This window comes from Rana temporaria, chromosome 8 (genome assembly GCF_905171775.1).
Source record: "Rana temporaria chromosome 8, aRanTem1.1, whole genome shotgun sequence".
NCBI classification, from domain to species: Eukaryota; Metazoa; Chordata; class Amphibia; order Anura; family Ranidae; genus Rana; species Rana temporaria.
The window spans coordinates 59,920,727-59,936,075 of NC_053496.1; the positions used below are offsets into that span (position 1 = coordinate 59,920,727).

General features: G+C 46.3%; 1 protein-coding gene across 3 annotated transcripts in view; it reads left to right on the top strand.

Moving 5' to 3' along the window:
• The window catches only part of LOC120946983 (arsenite methyltransferase-like), a 77,241-nt gene that overhangs the window by 8,600 nt on the left and 53,292 nt on the right, over positions 1 to 15,349 (top strand). For all 3 annotated transcript variants that reach the window (XM_040361870.1, XM_040361867.1, XM_040361869.1), the window contains exon 2: positions 15,292 to 15,340. In XM_040361870.1, coding sequence (XP_040217804.1) covers positions 15,292 to 15,340 — 49 coding nt within the window. The remainder of the gene's footprint in view (positions 1 to 15,291; positions 15,341 to 15,349) is intronic.

A 15,349-nucleotide genomic window follows, 5' to 3' on the forward strand; every position in this document is an offset into this window, starting at 1 on the left:
TATGAATGACCCGCCTGCTAATCCCCTCTCAATTTCTCTCTCTCTCTCCTCTATTTACCCGCTTCTCTCCCCTCTCTCAAACTGACCATGACCACCAATTGCCATGCTGCACATTGTGCCCTATGCCTACATACTTTTACTAATAGGTGTGTCTCTCATTTCCATTCCCATCTCAGAAAGTTGGGAAGTATGCACATGCCAATCACTGCTGTACGCTGGCACCCGGTGATTGAGCTTTCACGAACACAGCTCTTAAAGGTTTTGTATCTTCATTAGTATCCTACACACACACATACTTTCTGAAGAAACCATGTTGTGTAAAGAATGTTTTTAACCTCACCACAAAGTGTACAGTGGATGTCTACTATCAACTTTTCTGAGCTTTTTTTTATGGATTTTATGTGTTATTTGTAATAAAAAGTTTGTGACATTTTAACTGTTCATTTTGTTTGGACATAATTCAAGTACCCTAAAAATCCCACTCCTACTTTTTGCACAATTTTTGTATGTAATGAAAGGGATGTGGTGCAATTGAGATATACTCTCCACTCGCACCTAAACTTTTTGACACTAGGAAAGATGGGAGCTTACTGATTCTCTTGGGTTACTCTCTCACCTCGGCCTAAGGCATCAGTGACTTCAGCATCCCAGCCACCTTTTGACATCCCAGAGTCAACTCAGTGGGGCCTGGCCCAATCAGCCTTGACCTTCGAGGAGCGCGTATGGGCCTGATGTAATAATCTCTACCTTTTATATTGGGGCTCTGGGTCACTTCCTCCACAATTATCCTGTGAGGCCAAACAGAAAGGAAACCATAATCTCCTCACAGATTAAGCCCCATACACACGGGCAGAATGTCAGGAGACATTTACCGGTTCCAACATTCTGCCCGTGTGTACGTCGGTCTGCCCGAGAGAAGCCAGCCATTCAGCCAGGTTTTGTTGAACGTGCAGGCTGGAAAATCAGCAGCTGTCGGATTTCCGATAGGTGCTCTCAGCCAATGGCAGAAAGCACTGATCAGAGTATTCTGGCGGGGGGCGCCCCACTGTCAGAACACAACAGCTCAGCGGGGGAGATCACTGGACTAATCTAACATGGTTAGTACAGCGACTCCAACCGGAGCTGTCAGGTTTTTTGAAAAAACTGTAGTGTGTACTAGAGCTGCACGATTTTGGCTAAAAGGAGAATCAAAATTATTATTTTTTTCTTAGTATAAAGATCACGATTCTCTCACAATTCTCTCGGCAAAATATCATCTTTCACATTATACAAAAAAATTGGGATAACTGTACTGTTTCTTTTTTTATGTTAATTCATGGAAGTGTATTTTTCCCCCCAAAAAATAGTATGACATAAAATAATATCTTATTCCCTAGGGTCTCTGTTAAAAAAATAAAAATAATGTTTGGGGGTTCCAAGTAATTTTCTAACAAAAAATACTGATTTTGACTTTGTAAGAAACAAGTGCCAGAAAAAGGTTGAGTCTTTAAGTGGTTAAACTTCCCTGATTTTACAGACCAAAGTTTATTCCTTTGATCTAAGAACGAAAAGTTACAATGTTTATAGTTATCTACCAGTACAGACAATGTTGTGAAAAACTTGGCAGGCTGCCAGGTTTTTTTCTTCTGACAGCTGAGTGAGCAGAGAACTCTCTACACTTGTTACATGAATGAATCAGGAAATTATGCATAGAGATCAAGAGGGACAGGGCCGCTGATAGAAATCATGGGGCCCCGTATGGCCTACCTGACGGGGCCCCCTTCAGCCCCACCCCTTGCCCCGCCCCTATACAGAGAGGCTAGGGTATACAGACAGGCTAGGTGGGGTATACTCATAAATGCTAATTTGTGAGCGTGGCTAATTTAAAAATATGTACCGCACAGAGCTGAAAAACAGATGTGGTTTAAATTATGCTTAAATATTGGGCATGGCTTAAAAGGGTGTGGTTAATTAGAGTCCAGATGACACTGTGCTGTTTCCAAAACTGCACTGTCCAATTTCCCACAGTCAAACAGTGCTACATGAAAAAGGAGATGCTATTTATGTCAGCTAACCCCATGCCTGCTTCTGAATTGTGAAGGAATGTGCTGTGGGTTTCTGTACAATTCAAACTGCATGCAAAACGCACTGCTTTTGCGATTTGCAGCAGGTGTCAATAAAAAAAGTTAATGACACCTCAAATGCAGGTCGCAGGTTGTAGTGCGTTTGCCCTGCACCTGCCAGCCTTTGATCACTGTGTGATGTGGTTGCAGTGCATACACTACTTTTGGTGCATTGCAATTTTAGCCCATTCAAAATTAATGAGCTTGAAATTGCACTGCACACTGCACAGACCCCCATGTGACTTGCACTTGCACAGGAGCCCAGTGTTTTCCTGTGTGATTCAGCTCCAGGCATGGTGTGAACCAGACTGATCTAAAAATGTTGACAGAAGTAATAAAAAGTGGGGTTTGCTGAGATTGATGGCATTTAAATTTTCATGTAGCTCTTCTGTAAGAAATTGGGCAGTGCAGTTTAAAACCCAATTTCTCACAGGACAGCTGTGCTACATGACAAAGCAGACATTAGACTTTGCAGTTAAAGTGGTGGTTCACCCTCCATGACAACATTTTAGCATAAAATTCGGCATAGTAGCGCGAGCTACAGTATGCCTGTCTTTATTTTTTTATCCCCGTACTCACTGTGTAATCGTAGAGACAAGATTTCGACTCCCCGCGGGGAATGGGCGTTCCTATGGAGAGGGAAGGTGATTGATGGCCGGCTCTGGCACGTCACGCTCCCCGAAGACAGCCGGAACAGGTCTCGGCTGTTCAGGGCGCTATTCGGCGCCTGCGCACAGACTATGCGCAGGCGCCGTGAAGCGCCAAGTCCTATTTCGGCTATTTCCGGAGAAGCGTGACGTGCCAGAGCCGGCCGTCAATCACCTTCCCTCTCCATAGGAACGCCCATAGGAACGCCCATTCCCCGCGGGGAGTCGAAATCTTGTCTCTACGATTACACAGTGAGTACGGGGATAAAAAAATAAAGACAGGCATACTGTAGCTCGCGCTACTATGCCGAATTTTATGCTAGAGGAAAAAAAAATGTTTTTTTTTATTAATAGGGTGAACCCCCGCTTTAATGTCACTGGGATAACCTGCAGTCCACCGAGAATCCTGGTCCATTGCCACCATAACGCTGCTCATGTGTGCACACCAGAATAATCCAGGAACGATTATCCTCTAAGCTGGCCACACCCCCTCCCGTCCACTCAAACTACAGGATCTCACAGTCAGGCTCTGACTCTGAGATGTTTAGCCTGAGTGAGTGCTCATTGAGAGCAGCTGAACAGCTGCTGAGAGAGGAGGGGGGAGGATCGGAGGAGTTGGAGAAAGACTTTTTTTTTTTAGCACTCTGATCAGATTTTCCGGGCCCCCCCTGGTGGCCAGGGCCAGCTACAACAGGGCTAGTTGTACTGGCTTATCAGCGGCCCTGATGAGGGGGGTTAAATCGAGATCACGATTTTTTAACGATTAATCGTGCAGCTCTAGTGTGTAACCAGCTTTACCCTGGCTCTGTTGGCTTCCCTCACTCATGCCTTAATATTATTATTATACAGGATTTATATCGCGCCAACAGTTTGCGCAGTGCTTAACAAAATGAAGGCAGACATTATAGTTACAATTTGGTACAAGAGGAATTGGAGGGCCCCGCTCATTAGAGCTTACAATCTAAAAGAGAGGGTCAATTGATACAAAAGGTAATAGCTGTGGGGGATGAGCTGATATAGAAAGTAAAACAGTGTATTAGTTAGATGCAGGATAGGCTTCTTTAAAGAGAAGGGTTTTATTTCTGTTAAAAAAAAAGAGAAGGATTTTAAGGGATCGTCTAAAGATGGATAGATTAGAGGACAGTGGGACAGTTTGGAGTAGAGAGTTCAAAATGATGGGAGAAGCTCTGGAGAAATCCTGGAGGCAACAAGGGAGCTAGAGAGCAGGAGGTCTTGAGAGGACCAAAAAGAGCGGCTTGGTTGGTATTTTGAAACTAGGTTATTGATGTAGCTGGGGGCACAGTTATGGATGGCTTTATAAATTATTGTTGAATTTTATTTGTTGGGTAAGTGGAAGCCAGTGGAGGGATTGGCAGAGAGGGGTGAATAACACTGAATGGTTGGTAAGGTGGATGAGTCTTGCAGCGGCATTGATTATGGACTGAAGGGGGGATAGTCTATGTAAAGGTAATCTAATGAGGAGGGAGTTGCAGTAGTCGAGGCAAGAGATAACCAGGAAGAGAATTTTGAGCTTGGTGGTGTGACGAACGCAGGTGTCAGATCCCCGCCCTCCGCGCTAACTTGCGATGAAGGACAGGCCGACCTCACACCATGCTGTCACTTGCGCAACAATGCCACTCTCAACTGCACCCAGCACAAAGATTTTCCAGCTTGCGGGACCACAATCTAAGTGCCAGCAGCCTGAGAGCGATTGTCACTGGGCTAATTACGCAATTAACCCTTTAACTATGATTTTAGAATAAGGGTCTGCAACACACACTGTCACCACAGACAGGTCTACTCAGAGTCCTTACACTACAACAGTAGCGCTCTTAAAGCGGATGTGCCATGGGGAAAAAATATTAAAAGCCAGCAGCTACAAATACTGCAGCTGCTGACTTTTAATATTAGGACACTTACCTGTCCTGGAGTCCAGCGCTGATCGCAGCAGAGCACGAGCGATCGCTTGTCTCTCTGCTGCTCCCCCCGCCATCCACGCTGAGGGAACCAGGAAGTGAAGCGCTGCGGCTTCACTGCTCGGTTCCCTACGGCGCATGCGCGAGTCGCGCTGCGCCCGCCGATTGGCTCACACGCTGTGTGCTGGGAGCCGAGTGTTCCCAGCACACAACGGGCGACAGACGGGAAGTCAGAAAAACCCGTCTTTCGCCCGTAGCGTGTGGCCGGAAGTGGGTGCAAATACCTGTCTTTAGACAGGTATCTGCACCCCCCTCCCCCCTGAAAGGTGTCAAATGTGACACCGGAGGGGGGGCGGGTTCCGATCAGCGGGACTCCACTTTAGGGTGGAGAACCGCTTTAAAGAGGCAGAGGTTCGTTTATAGCTTGCATTAAGAGTTTTGGAGACAAGGTTAACACTTTTCAACATAAGGGTTTATTATGAAAAGGGCAAAGTTGGTGCAATAAAATGTTACAGAAAAATATGTTTTTAAAGAGATAACGACAATATATAGCCACAAAGGAATAAGGTAGAATTGGAGATAAATAATACTTCCAATTAAAGTCCAAGGGTTGATCAGAGTTCGATCGATGAGCTGGGTAATCGGTTCTCAAACTTAGCAGATGTTCCTGCTTGGATGGTAAAAAGGAGAACTGCCCATTGACTTGGCATCTCCTCTTTTCTGTCAGATCAAAGGGGTGTTGACAGCAACCAGTGACCAATCGTCTGGTCATCTTATTTAGGGGTTGGTTGCTGGGAGGGGTCTACATTCATGCCCATGTCCCAGGTACACATTGTGATACGTGTAAGGCTGACCGCAGGTCAGCCTGTATTTGTAGGAGGAGTCGGGAGGTATTTAAACCCACCCTCCTTCCTCTTTCTGGGCGACGGTCTTTCTTGTGTATTTCCGGTTCGTGACGTCAGAGCGCCGACAGGTCCTCCACGTGTCGCATGCTCCAGCTGCTGATCGCCGCATCGTGGGAGGTCTCCCCCTTCTAGTCACTGCAGAGCGGGAGGCACTTCCTCCCTCCTTGCGGTGCGGGGGTTCACTCCACCCACGGTTTACTTTGTCCTGGCTTTGTGCAGGGGTACCTGCTCGTCCTCAGCATTCGCTAGTCGGATGGCCCCACGGGCGGGCGGACACCTCCATCGGGTCTGTATCGGGCTGGAGAGCTCCCCACGGTGTGGACACATGCTACTTCCGGGTGTGACGTCAGAGCGGAGTCGGGTGCTCCAGGAGTCGCACGCTCCGGCGGCTGATGGCTGCATCGTGGGAGGTCTTACATCAGCATGCAGCTAAGAGAGTCGCTTCCTCCCTCCTCAAGGTTCAGGGGTTTGCTCCACTATCTGCGGTGGAGTTTTGCAAGGGGCGAGTGTGTTGCTCTTGGCAGCTAGGGGGGGCTTGGCTGAGTGGTTGGGGGGGCTTGGCTGAGTGGTCAGGGGGGAGGGGCAGGTTCTGTGGCTGCCAGTGCTGGCCATATGCAGCTTTCTTGTTATATGTTACTTACCACATGTTCAGCTCCTTTTATGTGTATATTCTCTTTACTTCACGTCCAGCTCTGTAATTCACTACTGTCCATGTGTCATGCATCTCCCCCTGTCTTAGGTTTCTGGTAGCTTCATGTTTTTCATGCCTTCATGTTCCCATGCATCTATATTTCCCTTTGCGGTTACTTTCTCAGGGTTTCATGCCGTTTCTCATGCGACTACGTTTCTCATGCGACTACGTTTCTCATGCGATCATGTTCTCATGCGACTACGTTTCTCATGCGATCATGTTCTCATACGACCACGTTCTCATGGTATCATGTTTCTCATGCGATTTTGTGTCTCATGGTATTCCTCATGCGACTACGTTTCTAATGCGACTACGTTCTCATGGTATCAGGTTTCTCATGCGATTTTGTGTCTCATGCGATTTGTGTCTCATGGTATTCCTCATGCGATCATGTTCTCATGCGATCACGTTCTCATGGTATGTTTCTCATGCGATTTTGTGTCTCATGCGATTTGTGTCTCATGCGACTACATTTGTCATGCGACCACGTTTCTCATGCTACTACGTTTCTCATGCGACTACGTTCTCATGGTATCATGTTTTTTATGCGATTTTGTGTCTCATGCGATTTGTGTCTCATGGTATTTCTCATGCGTCCACGTTTCTCTTGCGACCACGTTCCCATGATATCATGTTTTCTTGTGCGTTTTTTTTGGTGTCTCATGCGACTTGTGTCTCATGGTATTTTCTCATGCGTCTACGTTTCTCATGCGTCTACGTTTCTCATGCGACCACGTTTCTCATGCGACCACGTTTCACATGGTATGTTTCTCATGCGATTTTGTGTCTCATGCGATTTGTGTCTCATGGTATTTTCTCATGCGACTACGTTTCTCGTGCGACTACGTTTCTCGTGCGTCTACGTTTCTCATGCGTCTACGTTTCTCATGCGACCATGTTTCTCATGCGACCACGTTTCACATGGTATGTTTCTCATGCGATTTTGTGTCTTATGCAATTTGTGTCTCATGGTATTTTCTCATGCGACTACGTTTCTCGTGCGACTACGTTTCTCGTGCGACTACGTTTCTCGTGCGACTACGTTTCTCGTGCGACCACGTTTTTCATGGTATGTTTCTCATGCGATTTTGTGTCTTATGCGATTTGTGTCTCATGGTACGTTTCTCATGCGACCACGTTTCTCATGCGACCACGTTTCTCATGGCATGTTTCTCATGCGATTTTGTGTCTTATGCGATTTGTGTCTCATGGTATTTTCTCATGCGACTACGTTTCTCATGCGACTACGTTTCTCATGGTATCATGTTTCTCATGCGACTACGTTTCTCATGCGACTACGTTTCTCATGCGACTACGTTTCTCATGCGACTACGTTTCTCATGCGACCATGTTTCTCATGCGACCACGTTTCTCATGCGATTTTGTGTCTTATGCAATTTGTCTCATGCGACCACGTTTCTCATGCGACCACGTTTCTCATACGACTACGTTTCTCATGGCATGTTTCTCATGCGATTTTGTGTCTCATGCGATTTGTGTCTCATGGTATTTTCTCATGCGACTACGTTTCTCATGGTATCATGTTTCTCATGCGATTTGTGTCTCAAGCGACTACGTTTCTCATGCGACTACGTTTCTCATGCAAATACGTTTCTCATGCGATCACGGTTTTTCATGCTTGCTACGTCCTCACATGATCATGGTTCTCATGGGTCACGTTTCTCATGCAATTACGGTTCTCATGGTATTTTCTCATGCGATTACATTTCTCATGCTAGTCATGTTCTCATGCTGTTACGTTCTTATGCGACCACGTTTCTCATGCGACTACGTTTCTCAAGCGATCATGTGTGTTTCATGCTTACCATGTCCTCATGGGGTACGTTTCTCATGCAATTACGGTTCTCATGGTATTTTCTCATGCGATTACGTTTCCCATGCTAGTCATGTCCTCATGCTGTTACGTTCTTATGCGACTACGTTTTTCATGCCTGTCATTTCATGTCATGTGATTACGTTTCTCATGCTAGTCATGTTCTCGAAGGTGTTGTTTCTCATGCTATCTCACGTTTCTCATGCAGGTTCCAGTGGTGTAAGTTTTCAGTTGGTAGTATTAGCATGTTCTTTCAGATTCATGGCGTTCCACCGCTGGGGGGGGGGTCACCCATCACGTCTATGGGTGCTTACGGATTGAGATGATCGTTTTTAATTGGCTTGTACGGTGGCAAGTCTCCTCATCCGTTTCTCATACGTTTCATGCATCTTAACATTTCATTTCTCACACAACGACCTGACACGTCTTCAGGTTCATCAGGCTTGAGTGTACGTTTTTAATTTGCCTGCCGCCTCAGGTCGCTCGGCCTTCGCATTTCATGGGATTGTCACATTGTCAGTTCAGCTGCATCAGTCCTACACTTACCTACGTTTTATTTTCATAGGCTGGGCATGCATGTCACTTTCATACCCTCACGTTAGTTCATGGCCACTCTCCACTGCTGGGTACCTGTTAGGGGTACTGTCGGATTGAGATGTTTCGTTTCTAATTGGCTTATGCAGTGGCAAGTCCCCTCATCCGCTTCTCACGGCTATCATTACGTTTTCGTACGTCATGTTATCTTACTACTTACATCACTTGCCTGACACGTCTTCAGGTTCGTAGGCTTGAGTGTTACGTTTTTAATTGGCCTGGTTTGCCTCAGCTCAGCCTCGCTAGGTTCTTGAGACTGACACGGTTTCAGTTCTGTGCTACGTATTCGTTCCTGCTCTACGTTACTGAGTGTGTCAATCACGGACACCCACGTAGGTAGGGGTTAGGAAAGGTAGGGATTTTCCTTTTCCTAAGGTAAGTTGGGGCTCGTTGGTCATGTTTGGTTTTAACGATGTTGTTCTTGTTTACAGAATTCATGTCACGGGCAGAAAATCGAAGGTTTTTGCCGCCAGCCGTCCTTCTCCGTTTACGGGTTTCCATACATGGTGGCATGCCCTCCTGGAACCTCCCGATACGGCCTTCTCTTTTGTTACAGACGAAGCTTGATCTCAAGTCCTTGTCAATTCAGCCTGGTAGCTCTTGACTCGGCCTGGGATATCTTCCAGGCGTTTTTATCTCAGTATCCTGGGTTCTTCCCTCACAAACATTCTGTACCTACTTGCGGTATTGGTTCTTTTGGCCCCTTTTCAGCTCAAACAGGTTTTTCAAGCTGGTGCCCATCACAGTCTGGGCGCCTGACTTTCGTGGATGTATTCAGAGATAGGCCACCCTTCTTTCCCTAGCACTCCCTTCCCTGCCAGCACAGGGCATGACACGCAGCCTTTCCTTGCTGCTTAGCTAGGGTAGCACTTTCATATTCACTCCGGGCCGTGCTTTAGTACAGGTGCAGTTCGGCTGCTTTTCATCGAGGGGTCTGTATTTACGGTGTTGAGTAGTTAGATTGGCGGTAGTCAGCTTTCTTTTCCGGACATATCCCAGTTCCACAGGTCTGTCACAGGCATTCTTGCGTTGGGGGCTTGTGGTTACATACGGTTACTTTCATTTCAATCTCTTTGCTAGCTCATCCTACTGTTTATTTTTTGGCCCCTTTTAGGCATACCGACCACGTGACCCCGGCACACCTCAGGTCAATTTCCCACCTCAGGTCAATTTCCCTGTTTCCCCCTCAGACCTTTCCCTAGCACGTTTACCTGAGACTCTGAGTACAAGTGTAAGGCTGACCGCAGGTCAGCCTGTATTTGTAGGAGGAATCGGGAGGTATTTAAACCCACCCTCCTTCCTCCTTCTGGGCGACGGTCTTTCTTGTGTCCCACCCACCCATCCCCTTTTTTCTTACTATTTCTTCTTTTACTTCTACTTGGGTATGCCCCCTTTTAGGCATACCGACCACGTGACCCCGGCACACCTCAGGTCAATTTCCCACCTCAGGTCAATTTCCCTGTTTCCCCCTCAGACCTTTCCCTAGCACGTTTACCTGAGACTCTGAGTACAAATATTCATATCTCTGCAGCTCTAATGTTTACAGACTAACAATATCCATTTTATTGTTCAGCGTGACATGTGCTGCAAAACAAGTACACACATGACAGGGCTCCTATTTCTAGTTTATCTAAGATGAATAAAGGGGGCCAGGGGCTTTCCATAGAACCTATTATATTGATGTCTGGATTTGACACGTTACAAATTATCTGAGGAAACTAAATATGTCCATTTTATGGTGGTGCTATTATTTATTTGGAAGTTATGAAACATGTTGAACTTTCATACTTGTTCCACGGTTTAACTTTATGTGCACTAAATATATTTACGACCGGATCTGTTGGTTCTCTAAATTGAGGGGGTGACAGTTTTAAGATAGGCCTGTGGCTGTTAGCTGTGTTTTTTCAGGCCTAGCGTTCTCTGTTGAAATAACATCTTGTTTGAAGTATTAAGCCTATGAATTCCTAAGAAAAAGGGAGGAGGGAGTGAGTTCATTTGTACAGCGAACTTACACTGTTAGTTAAACTGTCATGGCTGCTGTACGGTTTCAAACAACATGACCACTATTTACAGCTATTCGTGTGTCCAGTGCGTGATATCGTTACAGGCGGTGTCATTAGTTAAAAAGGGGCGTATTCTAGAAATGTTGTGGAGGCTAAGGAGGCATGATTTTGACAGAAATTGGATGTGGGCCTGAAAGGACAGTTCAGGGTTTAAGTTTACCCCTAGCACCCTGGCATGGGGGACAGACTGATAGATATGCCATTGATCTTGACAGAGAAGTCAGGGGAAGAGGCACTTAGCGGAGGAAATATTAAGTACTTGATTTTAGATAGATTCAGTTTGAGGAAGTGGTGTGACATCCAGGCTGATATGTCTGTTAGTAAATCAGTAATGTGTGTGGGGATGGGGTGAGCTGAGGGCCGGAAAAATAAATTTGGGTGCCATCGACATATAAATGGTAGCGGAAGCCATGGGAGGCTATCAGCTGACCCAGGGAGGACGTGTAGATCGAGAATAGTAGAGGTTCAAAGACAGAACCTCGGGGGACCCCAACGGTAAGAGGAGTTGGAGAGGAAGGAAATGGAGTTGTAAGTGACACTGAAGGTGCGGTGAGATAGGTAAGATTCAAATCAATGGAGAGAGCAGCCATGGAGGAGGGAGTGGGCAACTGTATCAAAGGCAGCAGAAAGGTCCAAGAGTAAGTATGGAATCATGACCGTTGGTTTTGGCTGTTAGTAAGTTGTTGGTGAGTTTTAGGAGAGAAGTTTCTGTGGAGTGCGGTGGGCGAAATCCAGACTGAAGGGGATCTAGAAGGTTATTCTTTTTTTTTTTTTATATATTTAATTCTCTTTATTACATTTTTTCGTCATATATAAAAGCAGGTTACATTCATTATATTCTTTTACAAAGCATTTCACATTCCCCCGTATATCATAACCTTATATGTTTCTCCTGATAATTTACCTATCTTACCACCCCCCCACCCCTACTCTCCAGTTTAATAAATCATCTTTTCACACAGGGTACCCCAGTTTAAGCAACCATGGTTTCCATTAGGGTTGTCCCGATACCACTTTTTTGAGACCGAGTACAAGTACCGATACTTTTTTTCAAGTACTCGCCGATACCGATTACCGATACTTTTTTAAAATGTCATGTGACAGTGGCAGTATTTTTTTTTTTTTTTTTTTTTACAGTGATTTTTTTATTTATTTATTTTTTAGGGGGGGGGGTGGGGGGTGAATTGTCAGTGTGGTTTTTTTTTATTTATTTTTTTACATTTTATTTTTATTTATTTTTTAATATTTATTGCAATTTTTTTTTTTAATCAGCCCTGTTGGGGGGCTTTGGTGAGATTTCAGGGGTCTTAACAGACCTCCTGCATCTCCCCTTTAAGACAGAGAAAGGGACTAGGGAAACAGATTCCCCAGTCCCTTTCTCAGCAGCTTCAGCTGAAATGAATGGAGGGAAGCTCCTCCATTCATAAACTGAAGCATCGTAAACACAGGAGGTTACGATGCTCAGTTATATGAATGGACAGAGTCGGTGACCACCGACTCTGTTCATTCAGAAAAGGTAGGAGCCGGGCTTAGCGGCTCCTACCTCCGCTCTCCCCCCTGACAGATTGAGGGGGGAGAGCGGCACTGCAAAAAAAACTGCACGGACTGACGGAGAGATGCACGGACGGACGGACGGGGGGGCGGAGGAGGAAAGAACTGCACGGACCGACGGGGGGGGGGAAGGAGGAAAGAACTGCACGGACGGGGGGGAAGGAGAAGGAGGAAATAACTGCACGGGGGGGGAAGGAGGAAAGAACTGCACGGACGGACGGGGGGGGGGGGAGGAGGAAAGAACTGCACGGACGGACGGACGGGGGGGGGAAGGAGGAAAGAACTGCACGGATGGACGGGGGGGGGGGGAAGGAGGAAAGAACTGCATGGACGGACGGACGGGGGGGAGGAGGAAAGAACTGCACGGACGGACGGGGGGGGCGGGGAGAGAACGACACGGACGGGGGAAGGGAAGGAGAGAGCGCGGCACGGACGGACGGGGGAGGAGAGAGAACGGCACTAACGGACAGGGGGAGGTGAGAGAGCAGCACGGACAGGGGAAGTCAACAGTACAGGGGGAGAGAAGATTTGCAACTCCCCTGCCTGCCCGCCCAAGTATCGGGTGAAGCATCGGGAGCATTTCCCCGAGTACAAGTACTCGGGGAAATGCTCGGTATCGGTCCCGATACCGATACTAGTATCGGTATCGGGACATCCCTAGTTTCCATATTTTATCAAATTCCTTGACATTTCTCCTCTTAATGTATACTACTTTCTCTTTCCATAAAGTTACTGTCACTGCATTAGTCCACTCACTTATTGTTGGGGGGTTCACTGCTTGCCATCTCTGTGCAATTAATTTTCTTGCTTGAAAGAGGCACCTTAACACTGCTTTTATAGTACTAGTCGACCCACCGCTTTCCTCCCATAGGCCCACTATACACGTACTAGGGTCTATCTCCAACTTAGTCCCATATGTCGTATTTATGATATTGATGATCCCTAGCCAGTACCTAAATAATTTTGGGCACCTCCATAACATGTGTATTAAGTCCCCCGTATCCTGGCAACCGGGGCATTCCGCATCTGCTCTCCAACCAAATCTAAATAGTCTTTTAGGTGTATAGTACGTCCTATGTATCATCTTTAGGAATGATACTTTCTGAGCAGGCGAGACTGTGGCCATATGCCCTCTCTCCAGTGGCGGTTCGTCCATAGAGGGCGCTGGAGCGCCGCCCCCTCTGGCTCTCACCGCCACTGAGTGAAATAACATAGATTCATGCATTGCATTTCCGGCCATCTGAATAACGCCAGCTGGTTGGCTGTAGGGAAATGTCTATCAAAGCCAGCGGCTCTGATAGGCTTTCCCAATACAGCCCGGAAGCTTATTCTCGGAGCGCACAGACTGTACGCCCCTTGAATAAGATGACAGGCGTCTCAGCCAATCAGGTTGGCCGGTTCTGGCTACCAGTAACCTGATTGGCTGAGATGCCTGTCAGTCATCGAGGGCGGGAGAAGACATCGTGGGACGTGGATGCCTAAAACCAGTAAGGTAAGTGCCGGGCGGAGGGGGAAGAAAGCAATTTACAGGGCACAGTGGGGACAATTGGCACAGTGGTGACCATTAAAGGGCACAGCGGTGACAATGTTTGGCACAGTGGCTGCGTTTAATGGCATGGCACAGTGGCTGCGTTTAATGGCATGGCACAGTGGTGACAATGGATGGCACAGTAGCTGCGTTTAATGGCATGGCACAGTGGTGACAATGGATGGCACAGTGACTGCGTTTAATGGCATGGCACAGTGGTGACAATGTATGGCACAGTGGCTGCGTTTAATGGCATGGCACAGTGGTGACAATGTATGGCACAGTGGCTGCGTTTAATGGCATGGCACAGTGGTGACAATGCATGGCACAGTGGTGACAATGGATGGCACAGTAGCTGCGTTTAATGGCATGGCACAGTGGTGACAATGGATGGCACAGTGACTGCGTTTAATGGCATGGCACAGTGGTGACAATGTATGGCACAGTGGCTGCGTTTAATGGCATGGCACAGTGGTGCGAATTGATGGCACAGTGACTGCATTTGACGGCATGGCACAATGACTGCGTTTAATGGCATGGCACAGTGGTGCGAATTGATGGCACAGTGGCTGCATTTGATGGCACAGTGGCTGCGTTTGATGGCATGTAACAGTGGCTGCGTTTGGGCACAGTGAGACTGCAATTTATTTTTTCCTTTGAGCACCAGCCGCCACTGCCTCTCTCCAACACCTTCCTCCATTGGTCATCCGTTAGGGTTCCCAGATCTTCCTTACATTTCTTTCTACTTTTAAGCTGCCCTGGTCCCTCAATATTTCCCTTGCAAACACATGAGTAGATTTAAGAGATAAACCCTTTCTTCTCTCTCCCCTCACCTAATTTTTGAGATACTCGGGTCTTAATCCAATTTGGTCCTTCAGAATGCAATAAGTAAAGCTAAAATATGCACACACGAAAGGATGATTCATTGCAGTGGCTCATACCTTACGATCTTGTCAGACAAAGCATGCTTCGAGGCAGGCTAATACTGTCTTACGTGTGCCTTTTTAGCTAACCAATAGTGTTCTGGAAATCCTTTGTCATGTAGTAATTGTTTATTTGTAAAATAAAGATTGTACACATGTAGTATAACAACAAATATTAAACATCATGTTCATTATTAAAAAAAAAAACATTTAAGAAAAAACCTAAAACCATATTCTGGTGCTGGCACCTGTATTCTTTTTTACTACTTAGTAACTTGCCCAGAATAGGCTTTTGTATAGGAGCTGTCCTGAAACTTGTTTAAGGTCATTGACTCACAAAGTAGTGAAGCAAAGATGAGGATGATAGCCCTGATGCATGCAACTTCAGAAAGCAGTTCACATATTCTATCGAAATAGATTCCCTTTAAGAATGGGTTGTTGAATCCTGATTTCTATATTACAATATATATTTATCTATCTAAATTATTATTGAAAATAAATGTTTTCTTTTGTTTTTTTTTTGTTTACGGTATATAGTACATCAGAATCTGATGCCAGCTACCTGCAGACATATGAGGATGTCAAGGTACAGTAT